This window comes from Frankliniella occidentalis, unplaced genomic scaffold (genome assembly GCF_000697945.3).
Source record: "Frankliniella occidentalis isolate FOCC.00 unplaced genomic scaffold, Focc_3.1 Scaffold44, whole genome shotgun sequence".
NCBI classification, from domain to species: Eukaryota; Metazoa; Arthropoda; class Insecta; order Thysanoptera; family Thripidae; genus Frankliniella; species Frankliniella occidentalis.
Window position 1 is genome coordinate 256,318 of NW_026267174.1, and position 18,629 is coordinate 274,946.

Genomic DNA, 18,629 nt, shown 5'->3' on the forward strand with positions numbered 1-18,629 from the left:
TGGTGTTGCATCATACCAAAATCTTGGGTGGAACTAAGATTTCAATATTTTTTAGTTTAAAATTTGGGGGTAAAAAAAGGAATGCGGGCGATTACAGACTCAACGCAATAGTCACAGTGAGGAAGGGTTAAGTAAACTCAACCTCAGAGGGGTGGGGAGAAGAGGGGAACTTGGCATTAGGTTGTGAGTAGCATGGGGAAAATATAGATGGATGACAGCTGAAGTCAGTGGTCAGAGCTGACGTACAACGTTAGAAATGCCATGTTCCGTGAGGAAAAGCTACCACAATGGGTCTTGACAGGTCAAAGATACAGCTCTACGACCAGGTTGTGACGTCGTGATGATTGGACTAAAAGGGTCACAGTCACCTTTTGGAAATGGTATTACACAATAGGACATTGAACGAGGAAGGCTTGAGGTGGACTCTCTTCAAGTTGTCAAATACTATGGAGAGCGCGAGCATTTGTAGTTATAAAATACAGAACTAGGATCTCAAAGGAAAAAATATGGGCTGCTAGCGAAGTGGCAGAGGAGTCGGGTTGGTGACAACCCATTGTTTACCTTGGCTTTTTTTGGTGTCAGTTCCCGGCCCCTTGCCAAGGGCCTGAACCGAACGGACTGGCTTTTTTTCCATTATGTATTCTTCTAACATCTACAGCAATCACGGTGGAGAACACTTCTCCGCATGGAGAAACGGTACTCAGCTTCACGGCCGACATTTTCAGCAAGCCATGTTTCAATCTTGGTGTGGGAATAAAAAATACCTCTAAACGGTATTACTTATCACTTGAAATATATGGGTTGGTGGATAGGCCAAATAAATGTGCTTCAAGGAGCAGAAAGCCCCTTCCCGTCGTCAAACGACGATTTTCTTGTTGAAGACGAACTCTTCTGTCTCGTCGCTAAAATGGCGACGGGTCGACAGACAGAAACAACGAAACAACATTTCGTCCTTCCGGTAGCTTCCGGCACTCCCCGCCCGATTCAGGCAAGATTCAGGTGACGTTTCGACGGTTCTTTCCAAACGATATTTCACCTTCAACAAAGTTTTGGTTCGGGGTCACGCTTTGTATTTTGTATTTTCGTTATGACGAAGAGAATAGTTATGTGCCCTTCCTTGTAAAATACGCCGTTTGATTCTACGGAATATCTATGAAACAGGGTAGCAAGAATGAATTCCCGTTTTTCGGATCATACATTCTGCCCTTGATTGTGCACGGGGATGTGGATTTTATTCAGATCAACATGTAGAGCACTCATTGAAAATCACAAGTCTTGCCGGTTTTGTGTGAAGGACCGTCCGATTAAATCTGGCCACTATGCATGAGATGGCAAGACTGGTCCCATTTAAACTTTCCGCCAAACAGCCGGATATTCTTAGAGCGCTTCCGGTGTCTAAAATCGAAACTATAACTGACCAGTCGGGGGCACTCTGCGACGCACAGCAGTCTGAGGGATGTGGTATTCGTGAACAAACCTTCCTTTCTCACCACGTTTCCTTTGCAGCGATTTCCTGTCTCCTTTCTGTTCCAAAATGCCACCGAAACAATCGAAGCCGGGCGATAAAGCTGGTAAATACTTTAATTTTTGCAGTTATTGGGTGTTAGACCGCTGTTTATTTTAATTGATGTTGTACCATTTATTCGGTCTACACTTTTTGTCTTGAATTGGGTCATTAGACCCTGTAAATGCCGAGTCAACTGTGATGGCCACATGGCCGAGCGTGTCTTTCGGTTATTTATGGTGTATCTGAACTCGTCGCAACACCTGCGGCTTCAATCCCTCCTCGTTATTTCAAAATTTTCTCGTTGATGTGCGTGTCATTATGAAACCGATCGCATTGTGTTAGGTACTAGGTGAATGTATCCTAACCTATATTGTTTGTGTTGTGCCACTCGGCATCACTTGCGTGCCGTTCGTTAGGGTTACATTGAAGTGCTCGTGTCATTCTCTAAATTGGCTTTTCGTTCTAATTGGTGTCTTATAACATTACTAGTGCAATTCGTGTGTTCAAACAGATCGATATTAAATTGATCACAGCTATTTTCTCAGTTCTTGAGGGGCTCATCCATGTGTTCTTGTTTGTGCAGGCGCTGCCAAGCCCGAAGCCAAAAAGGCTGAGAAGAAGCCTGCAGCTGCTGCAGGTACATCTGGTGCTTCTGCCCCCAAGCAGGCCAAACCAGCAGCTGCCAAGCCTGCTGCTAAAGATGCGAAGGCCAAGCCTGCAGCGAAGCCCGCTGCCAAGCCTGCTGCCAAGGCAGCTGGCAAGGGAGCTGCGAAGCCTGCTGCCAAGGCAGCTGGCAAGGGAGCTGCCAAGCCTGCCGCCAAGGCAGCGGGCAAGGGAGCAGTCAAGAAACCTGTAGCAAAGGGAGCCGCTGCCAAGGGGGCGAAGACTGGAGTCAAGAAGACTGTTGCCAGGCCTGTTAAAGGTGTTGCACCCAAGGCTCAGAAGGGCGTCAAGAGCGTAAAGCCTGGTGCAGTCCAGAGAGCTCTTAAAGTTCAGAAGAAGGTACGTGTGAACTTCGAAGTGTAGATCTTTGCTATGATGATATTAATTGTGGGAATCTCTTTGATACTGTGTGAAAATACCCAACAATTACTGATGCAAAGATTAAATGATATTGAACTTATACTGTGATGAGAATTAGTGGGAATCTCTTTGACTGTTTGTGAAACCACTTAAACTATTTCTGATGAGTGATTTCAATCAGCCAGAACTCTTGTTCTCCCGATACACCTGTTACATTTATTTGCTTGTTCCTTGCAGATCATTAAGGGCCCCCATGGCACCAGAGTTCGGAAAGTGAGGCCTTCCGTGCACTTCCATCTCCCCAAGACATTTAGGCCACCAAGGAATCCCAAATATGCCCGTAAATCAGTGCCACGGAGAAACCGGTGAGTTGGTCTGCCATTTATTCTTCTTGCACATTTGTTAGACCTAGAGGACTAAGTTTTGTTATTACAGAATGGACGCCTTCAATATAATCAAGTTCCCCCTGACTACTGAGGCTGCCATGAAGAAAATTGAAGATAACAACACATTAGTGTTCATCGTTCATACCCGGGCTAACAAGCACCACATCAGGGCTGCCGTCAAGAAGCTGTATGATATTGATGTTGCCAAGGTTAACACACTCATCAGGTATGTATCACATTACAGTACATGTGATTGTTAACAGGCTATTGTGTAAGATTTAATTGATGTTTATTCTGTTCTAGGCCCGACGGTAAGAAGAAGGCGTACGTCAGACTCACCAGAGACTTTGATGCCCTTGATTCAGCCAACAAGATTGGTATCATCTAAATGTGTATTCCTATCTTGTTAATTAAACTTCAAAAACCCATTTATGATCTTTCTATTTGAAATCCCTTGACTCAACCAATTAAGAATTCATGTGCCTTTCCCAATGTCCTAGCAATCTGAGTTTTCAAAAGTTCATGTTGGTTCTTTATTTTGATTTATTACGTGTGAGAATTCTACATAATTTTGGAATTTCTCAAGATAAATGTAGTTTTTTGCATGGTGAGTAGATGGAATCATCATTAAGCAAATTGATAGCTCAAAAGTAATGTCGGTTGGATGTTGTACTTCATTGACAGCAGGTTATGAACTGCATGATAGGCTACCTGTTCAATATATTATCAGGAATCGCAGGGTTGCCACAAGTCAGGGAATTGAGGTGTTCGTCTTGCTTATTGCATTCTGACTGCTAAACTTATCAAGGAAATTCAGACTTGTCTTGTAAATGTCAGGGAATTTCACTTTTACATTCTTGTGGGAACCCTGAATTAGAATAAGAAGACAGACATGATTTTAAAGAACAATTTAATTAGTAATGTTATGAACTAACATCCTACAATTCATCAAAACTACATTGAGATCCTGAAACAATATACAGGAATGACTGTAATAGTAAGGCACTTCACAATCACAGTAAGCATAGAAGTCTAACTGCACAATATGGACGGACAAATAGAAGACTTAACTCTAAGAAGGCCAGAAAAATAAAATGAGATTTGTTATCAACTGTGATTGGACAAGAGCAGGTGGCGAGGCCTGAACAAATTGTCAAGTTCCTGGCCAATCCTCCTGCTCTTTTTCTTTAGAATAAGTATTCCAAGGAGATCTATTAAAATTATATCCAAAATATCATATACATATCAATTAAAACATAATTTGAACACAGTTATGCCACTCCATTAAGACAACCCACTTATCACTTCAATTTCTTTTTCTTTTCTTTTTTTTTTTACTGATGAAGCCTAGGTGTGCTATTAGCGACATCCTTCTTCAGTAGTGCTAATGCATTTTAACAAATTATGAGGAAATTTTGGAACCCCTTGATGGGTGCTGACGAGTGTCTCATGAAAGCAGAAGCACCACATAATCTATGTCCACTTTTGCAACAGATTCTATTCTCTGCCTAAATTTCACCCCAAAAATTTGGCATCAGTACTTAATAGAAGTACCAATTTAAAATACCTGCAAGAGATGAGGATTCTTCTATTATAGTAGCTGTCCTTAACAGATACCGATAAAACAATTCCTCATTCATAATTAAAATCTACATGAAAATGTTGCTCGGTAAAATAAAATACTCAACTCAAAGCAAATCATAAAGATTGAGAAATACTATTTCAGTATTTTACAAAACACAAACCATTAGTTTTGTTGTTGTTGTTTTTTTTTTTGTTTTTTTTTTTGGGGGGGGGGGGGGTCATTTTGTGCTTTGAAGTGCAGGACACTAAAGGACATAAATTCAATACTATTAGGGTAACATTCTTACAAATTAAATACAATTACTATATAAGCCTGAATATAAGCTAGATACAAGAAAAAAGCCCTGGGCCCTGGGCTGATATCCCTAGGTAGTACAAAATTGGACGGATAAATACTGCATAACCAGCCTATTACGCAGATGTATATAAAAATATCAAAGTTAAAAATTACTTCACTAGATCAACAGTAAAATTGATTTTTTCATTAAAAACTGATAAAAAGTATTCAGTACCACAATTTTCAAAGACACTTAATAATTATAGATGTGGAATGAAACTTGAATATGTGTTTATCATGTTTATCAGAACTTCCGATGAACAGTCTTCAGTAAAATTAAAATTAAGTGCTTCTTTGAATTTCATCGCTTCATTCCAAAAATGTAGGTTCATAATTAGGAATGGATAATTAACCAACAATCCATCTTCCGACAGCAAAAACTGAGAGCAGACTTATTGACAGTACCATTGCACTTGCCTTAGCCAAACTGCCACTCAACTGTAATGGAAAAATGTATGTTATTTGTTAACTCTTCACCACAGGTCGAATTACTTTTGATTTGTGATAGAAAACTTGATAACTTACTATGACAAAATAATTGCAGCGGTCACCAGAACAGCAATCAGAACATTTCCAATCTAGATACCAAACATAATTACAATAAGGCATTCTGTCTTTTCTCTCTCGTTCACATTCGTTCTTGGTAGCACACCTCTTGGACACATAATACTGTTTAGGTGCTCCAAGCTCCCAGTACGGTGTACCTAAATGGTCAAAAAATTGTTATCTTTCTAGTTGGCAACAATAGAAATAAATGATTCATAAATAGTAGTACTTACTTCCCCAGCGAAAATCTGTTAGACACATGTCGTCACCTGGCTCACAAACTTTAATCGTCTTCATACACTTTTCATCATTTCCTTTCTGTTTGTCACATACATAACATTCCAAACCTAAACCTGAAAAGTGAGATACACAAGATATTAAGCTGTGAAATGAATAGTGAAATAATGGGAAACCAATGGAGTTTTATACATAAAATACGAAAGGACAGTAGAAATAAGAGCTTTTTGAAACAGGAAAGACAGAAACAGAAACATGAATGTGGTTGATAGAAGAGTTATTTTAAGGGTTAGAAACAAGTACTTACAAATATTTATCAGGCAAAGACCAATAATACACCAAAATAAACACACACGTAGTGAATCCATTTCCTATAAAATTATAGTTTTTTGCTGTGGCTGAACCTAGTATTTCATAGAAAAGTTGTACAGACAAGTAGGAAAAATATAAGTATAAATTGGTACTCGTCGTACACGCCCAACCCAAAACAACAAAACACAGCAACAAAAACAAAAACATCAAAAACAAAAACACTTCACACGCCCTAAACAAGAAACAAAACACTACTGGAGGCTAGCAGCGGCAGATTTGAAGACTTCATGATGACGAAACCATATCCTGGGAACATATAACATATCTCAAGAACATATAAAGCATAAGATACTTTTGTTTAAAATTTCAACAGGGCCTAACAATGCCAAGAGAAACAATGCTCAGAACTAGGTAAAAATTAAATAAATAATACTACTTAAATTGTAAAACAAAATATTTTTTTATTTACAAATTATAACATTTAACAGTTTCTCAAGCAAAACGCAAGAGACAAAAAACAACAGAAACAAGGGGAAAAAATAAACAGCGTAACAGCACATATAATGCTAGAAGTACGTGGAGAAAATTATGAACTATGATACAGAAGTGTAACTCTAATGACAAGGGTTACTATCCTCTTTCACCACATATTCTTGATTACCAAACCTAGTAATGAGTGGATCTATATTGTCTTCTTCAATATGCTTTGCCCACTTCTCCATAAGAAATTTCCGAACAGAAGCATAAGCATTAATTGAATTTGAATTAATATTGGGGATATTCAGTGTTAGGACATACACCCCACCATGCACCCAAGGATCCTCTACATCAAGGATATAATGGAAGAAGCCAGCAACACCAGGATCCATATCTTCCACATTCAAAACAACCAATGACTTACTATATTCTAGCTCTTGTCTGATTGACATGAGAATGTTACGGTTTAAACCATTGCGTCCATTGCGTCCATTAAGAATCTTTGGCTCACTAAAATTTTGGGTCCTATGGCAAGCTACATCTTGAGCAATCTGCTTTGCTAGGCAACTAGCTACATCTTCATGACTGTCGTGGAGAAGAAGCAGCACAAAAGGTTTAAAATTAGACCTGCTTGACTCTACGTAATTCCATAGTTTTGGAGTTTGCCTAGGAAATTTTTGCTTCAGTTCTGAACTGTTACATCCGGTCTTAGTTTCAGTCATATAAGAACAACAACAAAAATAAAAAATAATAATAAGACTAACAAAGATAAAGGGACAAACTCTAGAAAACAAATTAATTACTCCACCACTTGCTGTAGATTGAACTTGTGAGGTAGGAAGCCTCACACCATTTAGTGGAATATTGGAGGACCTTGTACACTGTGGCTCCTTTACACCTGACAAGTTTTCAAAAGCCACTTTCCTCCGAGAAACAATAGAACTGCTACTCTGCTTCCTATTTTGCGTAAATGGCTCTAATGGAGTTGCCTTAACTCTCAACCTGGACAGACCAATTTTTGAAGGATTGGTGAACTGCCTAGTCTGCTTTTCTCTTCCATCAGAGGGAAAAAAATCATTGATGCCATTAAAGTCTTTGAGTCCATCGTCAGAATTCTCAGTTTCAGACGTGTCTTTATCAGTGCTATCTTCATCATCATCAGATGAAGAATAGAGGTCCTTTTTCACATTATTGTTGTCAACTTTTTTCTTTGGAGGGGTTCGTTCTGGTCCCACCAAGCCATGAAGCTCTGGGACAACATTTCGAAGGCGACGAGATCTTCTTAGGATGTCTATATAAACAAAATATGTAGGGGTAAATTATGTAGCAAAACTGTAAACATGATGGATATATTTTTTCTTTAACAATAAGTACATAATTAAAATATTGGACTTGCCATTTCCATTAGTGGTTTCCATTTTGATAAAATAGGAAGAAAACGACCGTCTGATTCAAATTTCTGAAAAGAATAAAAACAAAACAGTCTTAATGTAGTGCCACTTTTCACTAGTCAATGATTATGAGTGATAGGTATACCATAGCGCGCCTTGCCGAGTACTTAGGTTTCTACAGCACTAATGTTGTTTTAGATCCATAAAACTACAAATATGAAAGTGAGCTAAAGTTAAAGTTGTTTGCTAAATCTAACCCACCACATGCCGAGCAGACTATGGTTTGTCAAATAATATCTTCCTTTACTATGCACAGTACCGCTATGACATGCCATAATGTCAGACTCACCCATTTAATCCAATAAATATCTTTTCCGGGGTTCTTGAAAAAGGTGATGTAAAGTACTGCTCAATTCTAAATATGAGCAACCACAGCGACAGCTGCCGATTTGATGCTGCACCGCGTTTTCTTTCGACAGCAGAGGACAGACAGAAGCAGACGATGAGTCAAAACTGCCAACCCATCATCCTTTGTTAATGAAACACACCTGTCCGTATTTATCTGGACTTGTAAAAATCGTTGCAACGCACGTCATTTTAGAGGTGAGACTTAATTGATTACAGAATGAGCTAAGAATGGTTCCGGCAGTTCTGCCCTTCGCTATCTATCAAATGGTTGTACGGGTTGGTATGAGAAACAGTTCTGTTGTCTCCCTCGTGGCCAACAGTGTCTTATATTTTGATTTAGATGCTCCATTACTCTAACCTCTATCTTTCCAATTTTAATCTTGGATTGTAACATGAATTTAAGAAACATGCTACCTGCTGTCAGAAGTGTTTTTCAAACTGTACACTTTCAAACCTCTCTACTGAAGCATGGTATGGTATTGTTCATAAAAATTCCTATAAATAATATGATTTATTTAAAAAAAAATTATTTTGCACATCTGAAAATTGTCTGCTAGCTAAAGATCAGTTTATCTTAAAGTTTCAGTTCTCAACATCTTGTGTACTAACCTTATCCTTGTATGGCAATTTTTACTTTGATATGTGTTGCTACATTTTATTCAGGCTGGAATTCGATGTCAACTTCTTCTGTTAGATTGAGGAAGACGAATTATCTTACGGCTCCTGATGATTACTCAGGTATTTACCCTATCATTGATTGCATTTGTTGTCACCTCATACACATTTATTGTTCTACTTTCACTTATTTTCCATACTAGATATTGTAATTCCTGAAAGGCCGAAACTCCCTATGCTCCTGAAAGTGCCAATGTTAGGACCTGGTCAAAGACACATTAAAATGAAAAAAAATCTGAAGTTTATGAGGGGCCCTGAAGAAGTTCATAATGCACTTTTGCACGAACAATTTGGTATAATGGTGAGCTAAAACCTCAGTTTGCGAGATGTTTCAACATCCGCATGGCAGCTTTTTTATCTGATACTAACTACATTATTTCCTAAGTTAGGTACGGAATACTGTGTAATTACTTTCTCAATGCCAAAATACTTACAGGCCTTGACAGGAGGTAGATTAAAGCATTCTCATCTCGAAATGCTGCGCATGAAAATCGGCAAGAAAATGGATACCAACAGAATGTTTGCAGTCTGGAGAGTGGATGACCCTTGGCAACCTATTACAAAGAGGGTAAGTATGTCACCTTCCAAGTAAAGTTGCAGTTTACAAATTTTCAGTCTGACATGATCCAACTTATTACAGGGTGTTGGCAAAAGACATGGTGGTGGAAAGGGTGCTATAGATCATTATGTGACTCCTGTGAAGGCGGGGCGAATCATTGTTGAAGTTGGAGGCAAATGCTCTTTTGATGAGGTTTGTTAAAACCATTTGAGCAAATAATTATTTTCTTAGTTTTTTCCCTTCTTATCCTTGTTTTTTTATTATTATTTTTATTCAGGTCCAACCATGGTTATCAAAACTAGCAGATATAATGCCATTTGATGCTATTGCAGTTGATCAGAAGACACTGCTGGCAATGAAAAAACTTGAAGAACTTAAAGAGCAACGTAATTGCAACCCCTACACGTTTAAATATCTTGTAATGAATCGGATGTGTGGCTCTCATAACTGGTTGAAAAATATGGACAAACTTTACTTTGGAAAATATGAGTAACAGAACTTTACAGTTGTATACAATGTTTTTGCCCTATATTTGCTTTTCAAGTACAATTGTCTGGTTTGTTGAATAGTCCTTTTCAAAAAGATTGATGCAAAATATTTTTGGGGTAGTTTAATGAATAACAAATAAATTATAATGTAAGACAAATTAACTGAGCACAGTAAGAATGCAAAGAAGCAAAACAATAGGCAGCTATTGAGAAGCTGGTAAAAAGTGTTGGTAATAATTTTTTGTTAAATCAACCATTAACTCTTGAGTGCACTCAGGTAGCTCTCCTACACAAACACCAGGGGATCCAGCATAACGAGAAAATGATGGAACAACAGTCTCTGGAGGAAGCACTGTGTTATCTTCAATGTAGCAGCAATCTTTCAAAATACAGCGCCGGCCCTGAGGATGAAAAATGAAAAAATTAATTTTGCAAAACATTGACATGACATTGAGTCCCATTAAGAATTTAAAATCAAAGTGAAGAGGCAGTTCATACTGTTATGAGCATATTTCACATCAATTGGAATATCAATTGTATGATAATTAAAGAACTCAAGAGGAACATAACAAAGAAGTTTCATCATTAATGATCAAAATACTTACAATAACTACATTATTTCCTATGTAAACATAATTGCCCACCATTGCCGCACTAACTACCGAGTTTTCTCCAACAAAGACATGGTCTCCCATTGCCAGAGGAAAAAAAGCAACACTGTCGACAGATAAACACAAACGGGTTTTAAATTCAATAAGAATAAAAGATTTTCAACGTCAGAATAAAATAAACGATGTAATTTATTGAGGTAAGACTGTACCCTTTGCTGAACTTCTTGAACGAGGGACGGAGTACTGCTCTTTTACTGACAATGCAATATCTTCCAGTTCGAACGTGAGCAAGATCTCCTCGTATGATTGCATCTGACTGCACTATCACTTTACCATGTAGTACAATGTTCTGTGAGCCACAAAGAACTGTTTGCCTGCTAACTTTGTTACCTGATGCCTGTAAAAAGTAAAAAAATTACAAGTAAAGTAAGGTGAAAAGTGGAAACTACCATAAGGAGTTGTATAGCCTATGATAATAGGTTTGTCACCGTTTCCACATATTCTGCTTTATTGTAGAGAATGTCATTTAGTTCCATGATGAATTAATTGAAGATCAGCTATAGTGATACTCCAGTGCCCAAGGAATGAATCAGTATAAAAATATGCCGCAAAGTTTGTTTTTTTTCATTCAAAACTATTAAAAAATAGCATGACACAGACTTGACAGCTAGGTATTATAGTCGTACTGACGAAAGAACAACACAGTTGCCTCTATCTTCACCACGCTTTTCAGCCAGTCGGTGTGCTGTTCTTTCGTCAGACGGACCATATACACAGATAATTATTTGCAGCTTACAGAACAGGTAACTCCCCTCTGTCGGTTCAACCAACGACTGCCCGAGGTCTTCCGTCTGTCGTGTCAGTTGCAGGTTACAGTTGTATTCGCAAGCTCGCAAGCGGCGGCCGGTTGCTTGCGGTTGCTGAGTTCTAATTTTCGCCATGGCATCTGTTTTGTGTCCTGAATTTACTGCTCCAGGTTTCTCTTTTGAGAATCATCAAAGGTAATTGATTCATTGAAAATATAGACCTAATATCTCACTTTACAGCCGTGGTGCTGCCTCGTTGTTATATCAAATTTATACCGATAAAGTGACTTGGTAAACAAAACCTGCACTGTCATGTCATCTTTTCCTCTTTGCCTATTTATTTCTGGGAGTATTGAATTCGCTTCTTTTTATACCATAAAATTGTAATGTATTTCACGTGACCTGCTCATGCAGCTCTCCTGGAAGTGCGTTTTTATTTGTTTCAAAAATCGTTGCCCTTTTTTATAGCTCTTTATAGGTTAGGTTCTCTCTTCAGATTTGTTCTTTTAAACTGCCTACCTTTCGAAATATGTAATATACAAACTTCCAAGTTTGTTTTCAAGATTGACAGACAATGAGTTATTGAGTCCTATGTAATTTCTTATTTTGACTTGTATGCTTTTTTTCCTCTCATTCATTTTCAGAAATGCCTTTTTAGCCAAAAAGGGCTTTCCTGCCCCCAAAGCCACCAAGACAGGTACCACTATTGTTGGAGCCGTCTTTAGGGATGGAGTTGTTTTGGGAGCTGATACCCGTGCTACTGAAGACACAATTGTTGCATCCAAGAACTGTCAGAAAATTCATTACATGGCTCCAAATATGTAGTAAGTTATCTTTACTTGACGCTTTTCATGAAATTGTTAATTTTGTCTCAGGGCTTGATTTGTACTAATTAAGTAAATCTTTTCAGCTGTTGTGGTGCTGGTACTGCTGCAGACACTGAATTTACCACTGCATCAATCAGTTCCCAGCTTGAGCTTCATCGTTTGAATACTGGCAGAGTTGTTCCTGTAGTCACTGCAAATATGATGCTTCGTCAGATGTTGTTCCGCTACCAGGTTTGCAAGATGTCATAGTAACCCACTAGGTTATTCTTTTAGATAGTTTAGTTTTCCACTCTAACTGTGATTAACAACTATAGGGTCATATTGGAGCTGCGCTGATTTTGGGAGGAGTTGATAATGCTGGTCCTCACCTCTATAATATTTACCCACATGGATCAAGTGACAATCTACCATATTGTACTATGGGGTCTGGCTCACTTGGAGCTATGGCTGTATTTGAGTCTCGCTGGAAGCCTAACATGTCTGTAAGTATAAAGTGCCTTTATTTGATTGCCTCTCGATTGATATCTATGTATTGTACTGTCATCTTTTATCCCAATTAATTTGAAACATTACTTTATTTTTCTTTCATTAGGAAGAGGAGGCTAAGCAACTTGTTCGTGATGCAGTGGCTGCTGGTGTTTTTAATGACTTGGCATCTGGTAATAATATTGATCTCTGTGTAATTCGCAAGGGAGCTGTTGATTTTTTGAGACCCTACCAAGTTGCCAATGAGAAGGGACAAAGGTTAGTGATCACTGCTTATGTTTTTGTGGTACTTCTGGTTATTTCTCATTATCCTATCTAACGTGTAATCTGATCGTCTTTCAGAATCAACTCTTACAAGTACAAGAAAGGTACTACAGTTGTGTTGAACCAGCGTGTGATTCCAATTCAAGTGGAAGAAGAGATTGTGCGTAAAGTGCCCGCTCCAGATGCTGAGGAATCTATGGATACAAGCTAAATTAACTGATGGATCAAGTGTAATGGATGTGTGGATTAGGAACTAAAAGATATCAATGCCATGAGTTAAACATTGGTGTGGAGATTGAATAAACATAATTTCTTAAAGTAAAGGTATATATTTAAAAAAAAATATATAAAACCAATTTATTTTACCTGTGCTAACAGCATTTATTAAGCTGTCTGTTATATTCAGACAAGAATACTAGCTTTCTTTAATCGGAAATTGATCACCATTACCCGAGTCTTCATCAGGGGCACTTACAGAGGTTTCTTGGATAGTTAAATTACTTAGTTCATTTATTTTATCAGAGGTATCTCCAGTGTAAACCTGTACGCCAGTACATCCCAAAATCTCATGATGTTCTTGCCAAAATGTGTCAGAAAACATGTCACAGTGAAATGGGAGTACAACTTGCTTCCGTTTCCCATCTGGCGGCGGAATGTGAACTGATTTTCTCATCAAAATTGTCCCTTTCCGGAACATTATTGGTTCATTGTTATAATTTATTTTGAATTCTGAAAATAGGATTTCATTTTTGTGCGATGACAATGTACCACGAAGTCGTTCCTCTGCCTAAAACAAAAGAAAATTCTTAATACCCTTAAGTTCAATGAGAGTTCAGAGTACACAATTATAGAAATATTGAATGAACTTTTACCTGGCTATTTGTTAAGTTCTGTTTGAGTACAAGCATCCAAAAGGTAGTATTGTACAAATTGTTGACATGTACATCTGCTTGTCGCCAATTGAGATAGTCTCTCAAATTAGTATCACTAGGGTACAGTACAACTCTTCCATCAAAAGTTGGTGGATACATTAACTTTCTATCACTAAAGAACATATTCCAAAAGAAGACGTACGACGAGGCAAAGAGCGAGTTGACATTCGTCAGAATCTTGGCAGCACGACGGTTATAAATCGTTGCGTCCTTGCGGAATACAAAACTAAACTCATCACTTTGACCGTAAGCTAAGTTTATCTCTCGGAATTCTTGCATTACAACTGTTGCACATTTGTTCATTAGTTGTAGCGCCCGCATATCATTTGGCTTCTCAAGATGATGTTTCTCACAAAAGCGAGTGAAATTCTTTCCGTCCAATCTCACCACGATCCAAGTGTTGGGTAAAATCCTATCATCTTGCTCAAATGTTTTAACATATTCATATTTGCTTTTTGCCATGATTGAAGAAGTAGACAATTTGCAGCTGTGAAAGAAAATTCGATTGAGACCAATTTGATGGAACAAGTAGGAAACTTTGGATCTGATTACTCCCATGAATGAACTTTTACAAAGGAATGTCTGCCAAACTATAGAGTTCATACACAAAACACAATGCTAACCTACACTACACACGCACGCACGCACGCGCACGTAAACAAAGCATGCTCGGCCACCTCGATACGTCTTCTCGTCTTCTGCTTTTCTAGAGAACGTTACTTCGGGTTTCCTAGAAGGCACATTGTATCATCAGGTGGTGTTTTGTATATTTTTGTTTACTGGACGTTCGTTTTCTTTCGCAAAAATTGGCAATATCGTGGCATAGTATGTTTCTCAGAGCCCTTCAATGTTTTGCTGTATGAGAGTGACGGTTTAAAATCATGGCCGAGACGTCTGAGGGTGGCAACAACTGTTCTGATCAAGAAATTGACATAGGGAAATCAGCAGGAATGGAGACTCAAAGAGGTAGGTTGCATACCAGTTCCTAGTCCTAACTCTACTTTCCAAGTAGCTATTATTTGCTGATTACCAGCGCATTTTAGAAAAAAATAATCTGATATTGGTGTCAAAACATGGTTTCCAATAATTAAAATAACAGTCCCGCAAGATCACCTCAATGAGTCATGCAATCGTAACAGATGCTTTTAACCAACATAGCATTCCGGTTCTGCGTTTAAAACATGACAACAAAAGAAAGTCAGTATAGCTAATCGTGTTTTATAACTATAATAACTACGCTACCGTAAGCTATTTCAAATAACAGCTGAAATTTACCCCTGAAACTGCATGTACGCTTGCTTTGTTATCTTACTGTTTGTGAGATAGGTTATGGTCAATGATGTGTATTAGTTTTCTGTTTCCTCTTTTCTTAATGTTCTGTAAAATTTACACCAGTAGAAAAACTCATGAAGGAAAGTGTAGTCTGTTAAGGATATGTTTCAGATTTTTAGGAAGGAATATTTTAAAAATGTATCTAGCTACTCTCTGACCTGTATTGTGCAAGTAGTTAGTTATGTAGTACCCCTGAGGTATCCTTTTTCTTTAACATTATTTAAATGTGCAACAGTTGAGTAATTTCTTATGTACATTATGCATCCGGCTTAGCTTGCAGCATGCATTTTTTTCTTAAATTAATGTATGTATCTGTGTGTGCATGATAATTAGTGTTATGTATTTGATTGTTGTCATACTGTTAAATTAATATACTGTTCTTAATTTTGAAGTAAGATCCAAAAACAACGTGTTAAGTGCATGAATGCAAGATTAGGCTATTGATTAGTCTTGCTTTGTTTTTGCCTGTTAGTGTAATAATTTGGTTCTTATATTTTGCCTTCTTTTAAGCAGTCTTGTTTTATTCACAGTTGTGAGAAAATGTTGTTGTTAACTGGGTAAGAATCTCGTATGTTCAATTTAATCTTGCTGAAGCCAGTGAAGCTGAAGCCCCTTTATCGCCTGTTTCAAGTAAACTGGTTTGGGCATATGAGAACTGAAGCCAGCTTCAAGCTGGTTTTAGCCAAGCAGATTAACCCAAACCAATGACAGTGTGGCTTCAGCTTCACTGGCTTCACCAAGGTTTAATCGACCATTAGTGTCTTCAAATTGTTGCATTTAAAAACAAGTATGTTGACTTGTGCTTTGATTTTATTGTTACTGGCCACGTATAAAATTGTACTTCCTGCAATTTTATCTAATTGCATGACTCTTTTGACAAATTGTTTGCTGAATACATTTTGATTATGATTTTTATTAAATTTTGAGTGTACTTCAATTTTCTTATGCTTGTGTAAAGTGCCCAAGTGCCCTCTCCTACAAACTTGCCAATTTCCCATTGGAAAGATAGCATGTGTGTGTGTGTGTGTCTTGTTGTCGTTGGGTGGGTATGTGTCCAATTCCCATTCCAATCCGTGTAGCTTCCAATCAGCCGTTGCTAATGTGTGGTGAAGGCCGTGCGCCGCCCTGAACATGGCTCCTCTCCTCTCGATTTCAGCGGCTGAGCCCGAGGCCGTACCCGAGGCCGAGCCCTCGCTGCTGCTGGGGGAGGTGCCGCAGCCGGCGCACGTGACGCGGCTCCTGGCGCGGGTCCTGGAGGAGGGCGCCGAGGAGGGCGCCGAGGACGGCGGGCGGGCCGGTCTGGACGCCCTGTTCGCTCTGCTGTTCGTCCTGGCCGTGGAGACGGGCTTCACCCCGCTGCTGTCGGCCGACGCCCTCAGGCCGACGCCGCGCGGCGATGTGAGCGCGCCCAACCTGCGAGCCCTCTCGAGGATGCCCCACGGTTGGCGCCGCGCCGGCCGCCCGCGCTACGTCGTGGACTTCGCCCTGGGCGCCGACGGCGACCTGGCCGCGCGCCTCATCGCCGACCCGTGCTCGGACGTGCTCATCGCGAACATGGTGGCGCCCGAGCCCGCGGGGGCCACGTTCAGCGTCGGCCTCGCCCCCGGCGACCACGTGAGCGCCGACGGCGTGCCCCGGGACCTGGCCCCACTCGCGCGCCGCTTCAAGGACGCCGTGACGGTGCCGGCGCGCGCCGCGGTCCTCAACGCGCGCTGCGTGTGCAACCCCAGCCTGCTGGGGCTTCCCCCGGAGCTGCACCTCAAGCTGGCCGCGCAGCTGGCCGTGGCGGACCTGTACCACCTGGCGGCCGCGAGCGCCCGCCTGCTGCCGCTGCTGCGCGACCCCGCGCTGTGGCGCGCGCTAGTGCACCGGCGATACCCCTCGCTGTACAAGGACCTGGAGGCGCAGGAGCGGGAGCAGGAGCCCGTCGACTGGCGGCAGGAGTACAAGAGGAAGCGCTCCCAGCAGCACTCGCGCCGGCGCCTGCTGGCCCACCGGGGCACCCCACCTCCTCCCGTCTGGGCCTACCCGTCCCTGTCCGAATTCAATATGTTATAGACATGATGTAGCCCTCGAGTCATGTTTTCTCTCCTGTGATAAGGCTTTTTGTGACCTTTGCGCTATTGCGTCCCTGTCAGGGTGCCGCCTGTATTCGGACACATGTTATGTTGTACTTGTTTCACCTCTCTCTCCTGTACCGACTGAATAAAAGCGGCGGGCTGTTTGTTAACCCCTGGCGACTCCTTCCAGATGATCCCCCGCCCCGCACGCACGAGCGGCACGAGCTCTCGCCGCCCTGGCTGCCGTCGCTCCCCGAACAGGCCGAGGTCCCCGCCGGCGAGGACGCCGACCATGACGGCCACAACAGCGATGCGGGATCAGGTGAGTCGGCCCTTCCCCCTGTCACTATACCCCCGGTTCCCTCTTACAGTCACAGTTTCATCCCCCCAAAGCGAGGGCTGCGAGTGGGCGGTGAAGGAGTGGAGGCTCCAGTCCGCCGCCCGCGTCCTACTGTTGGCTGCACTTCTTCGGCGGAATGTTCGCGCCCGGGTGTAATGAGTGAGAATGGTGGACGCCGCGAGCCGCGGTCGGTGCCATGGTCTCGCGGCGGGCACACTGCTCCGCATCATCGGGAAATGCTTTGACTGTGCCAAGTTGATTTAGTGCACCCAAAGAAATGAAAGGCTGCTAGCAACTATCGAATGGCCATCTCAGGGAGCCTTTATGGTTTATGGGCGAATGGAGGTTGATGGCGGTATGTGCAAACCCGCTGGTCTCGCCCGAGGACCACGCTTACAGCTCGCGCGGAGTGTTGTCGCCACTGATAGGGTCGCCTGCGAGTGTTGCCGGGGAAGGCCGAGACTGGCAGTCTTTGCCTCTTACCCCTCTCCCCGGCCAGGGCTGGCCGCCCGCGCGCGCTCCGGCCGGGCCGGGGGCGGGGGGTCCTCATCGGGGGGCTGCGAGCCGTGGGGGGTTGGTGGTGGTGGTCGGGGGGCGGCGGCGGCCGGGGGTTGGCCGGGGGGAGGCGGCGCTCAGAGTGCGCTGGGTCGCCGCGCTGGCCGGACGCACGGAGCCCCGCCCGCCACGCACTCAGCCGCCGCGCCGCGAGCCAGCGATCGCGCGCGTCGGGCACCTGCTGGCCGAGGCCTGGCCGAGGCCATGGAGACCCGCCTGCCGCCCGTCTGAGCGGGACTCCGAGCCGACGGGCCGCCAGCGGCCTCGTTTCGTCTCGCGCGTGTTCGGTCACCTGTGACCCTGTCGGAAGAGGTGTGTTTGTTGTGTGTGTGTGTGTGTGCGCGCGCGCGCGCGCGCGCGCGTGTGCGATGTCCAAGTGCTCCGCGTGGAGCCCTTTATTGCAGGCCGCGGAGGCCATGCAGACCGCTGCTCCTCGCCTATTGAGGCCGCTCATTGTGCGGTGCTCGTGTTTGTGTTGAGCGGCCC

The 18,629-nt window shown here is 41.9% G+C and overlaps 9 protein-coding genes across 13 annotated transcripts in view; 4 read left to right on the plus strand and 5 right to left on the minus strand.

Annotated features, from left to right (window-relative positions):
- Positions 1-935, minus strand: part of LOC113206047 (RING finger protein 10) — a 16,564-nt gene extending 15,629 nt beyond the window's left edge. Inside the window, exon 1 of the mRNA XM_026421942.2 lies at positions 562-935. Within this exon, the coding sequence (XP_026277727.1) occupies positions 562-652 (91 nt within the window). The 5' untranslated portion in view covers positions 653-935. The remainder of the gene's footprint in view (positions 1-561) is intronic.
- Positions 936-1,403: 468 nt separating this feature from the next.
- On the plus strand, positions 1,404-3,344 carry LOC113206038 (60S ribosomal protein L23a). The gene is made up of 5 exons (XM_026421930.2): positions 1,404-1,571; positions 2,091-2,509; positions 2,768-2,895; positions 2,966-3,142; positions 3,220-3,344. Exons 1-5 carry the CDS (start codon positions 1,535-1,537, stop codon positions 3,302-3,304), a joined length of 846 nt encoding a protein of 281 aa, XP_026277715.1. The 5' UTR covers positions 1,404-1,534; the 3' UTR covers positions 3,305-3,344.
- Positions 3,345-3,809: 465 nt separating this feature from the next.
- On the minus strand, positions 3,810-6,139 carry LOC113206044 (uncharacterized). The gene is made up of 4 exons (XM_026421936.2): positions 5,928-6,139; positions 5,617-5,736; positions 5,363-5,541; positions 3,810-5,275 (listed from the first exon to the last, which is right to left on the minus strand). Exons 1-4 carry the CDS (start codon positions 5,986-5,988, stop codon positions 5,186-5,188), a joined length of 450 nt encoding a protein of 149 aa, XP_026277721.1. The 5' UTR covers positions 5,989-6,139; the 3' UTR covers positions 3,810-5,185.
- Positions 6,140-6,368: 229 nt separating this feature from the next.
- On the minus strand, positions 6,369-8,463 carry LOC113206035 (uncharacterized). Of its 3 annotated transcripts, XM_052266941.1 has the most exons (4): positions 8,349-8,463; positions 8,150-8,269; positions 7,806-7,868; positions 6,369-7,700 (listed from the first exon to the last, which is right to left on the minus strand). In XM_052266941.1, the coding sequence occupies exons 3-4, from the start codon at positions 7,825-7,827 to the stop codon at positions 6,547-6,549; spliced, it is 1,176 nt and encodes a 391-aa protein (XP_052122901.1). In that variant the 5' UTR covers positions 7,828-7,868; positions 8,150-8,269; positions 8,349-8,463; the 3' UTR covers positions 6,369-6,546. The 3 variants fall into 3 exon arrangements, with proteins under 3 accessions (XP_052122901.1, XP_026277707.1, XP_026277708.1); XM_026421922.2 differs by having other exon boundaries at positions 8,150-8,406; XM_026421923.2 differs by lacking the exons at positions 8,150-8,269; positions 8,349-8,463 and adding an exon at positions 7,946-8,084.
- A 47-nt stretch (positions 8,464-8,510) lies between these two features.
- Positions 8,511-9,945, plus strand: LOC113206040 (39S ribosomal protein L16, mitochondrial). The gene is made up of 6 exons (XM_026421932.2): positions 8,511-8,679; positions 8,872-8,946; positions 9,027-9,184; positions 9,320-9,451; positions 9,524-9,634; positions 9,720-9,945. Exons 1-6 carry the CDS (start codon positions 8,601-8,603, stop codon positions 9,933-9,935), a joined length of 771 nt encoding a protein of 256 aa, XP_026277717.1. The 5' UTR covers positions 8,511-8,600; the 3' UTR covers positions 9,936-9,945.
- A 92-nt stretch (positions 9,946-10,037) lies between these two features.
- On the minus strand, positions 10,038-11,239 carry LOC113206042 (dynactin subunit 5). The gene is made up of 4 exons (XM_026421935.2): positions 11,030-11,239; positions 10,751-10,938; positions 10,536-10,647; positions 10,038-10,331 (listed from the first exon to the last, which is right to left on the minus strand). Exons 1-4 carry the CDS (start codon positions 11,075-11,077, stop codon positions 10,134-10,136), a joined length of 546 nt encoding a protein of 181 aa, XP_026277720.1. The 5' UTR covers positions 11,078-11,239; the 3' UTR covers positions 10,038-10,133.
- Positions 11,240-11,378: 139 nt separating this feature from the next.
- LOC113206039 (proteasome subunit beta type-7) lies at positions 11,379-13,247 on the plus strand. The gene is made up of 6 exons (XM_026421931.2): positions 11,379-11,542; positions 11,992-12,171; positions 12,258-12,405; positions 12,489-12,656; positions 12,767-12,918; positions 13,003-13,247. Exons 1-6 carry the CDS (start codon positions 11,481-11,483, stop codon positions 13,133-13,135), a joined length of 843 nt encoding a protein of 280 aa, XP_026277716.1. The 5' UTR covers positions 11,379-11,480; the 3' UTR covers positions 13,136-13,247.
- A 33-nt stretch (positions 13,248-13,280) lies between these two features.
- LOC113206036 (probable tRNA(His) guanylyltransferase) lies at positions 13,281-14,562 on the minus strand. Of its 3 annotated transcripts, none has more exons than XM_026421925.2 (3): positions 14,480-14,562; positions 13,797-14,343; positions 13,281-13,711 (listed from the first exon to the last, which is right to left on the minus strand). In XM_026421925.2, exons 2-3 carry the CDS (start codon positions 14,316-14,318, stop codon positions 13,340-13,342), a joined length of 894 nt encoding a protein of 297 aa, XP_026277710.1. In that variant the 5' UTR covers positions 14,319-14,343; positions 14,480-14,562; the 3' UTR covers positions 13,281-13,339. The 3 variants fall into 3 exon arrangements, with proteins under 3 accessions (XP_026277710.1, XP_026277711.1, XP_026277709.1); XM_026421926.2 differs by having other exon boundaries at positions 14,429-14,482; XM_026421924.2 differs by lacking the exon at positions 14,480-14,562 and having other exon boundaries at positions 13,797-14,473.
- Positions 14,563-14,589: 27 nt separating this feature from the next.
- The window catches only part of LOC113206069 (phosphatase and actin regulator 4), a 148,517-nt gene continuing 144,477 nt past the window's right edge, over positions 14,590-18,629 (plus strand). The window contains exons 1-2 of the mRNA XM_052266935.1: positions 14,590-14,822; positions 17,439-17,570. Coding sequence (XP_052122895.1) covers positions 14,738-14,822; positions 17,439-17,570 — 217 coding nt within the window. The 5' untranslated portion in view covers positions 14,590-14,737. The remainder of the gene's footprint in view (positions 14,823-17,438; positions 17,571-18,629) is intronic.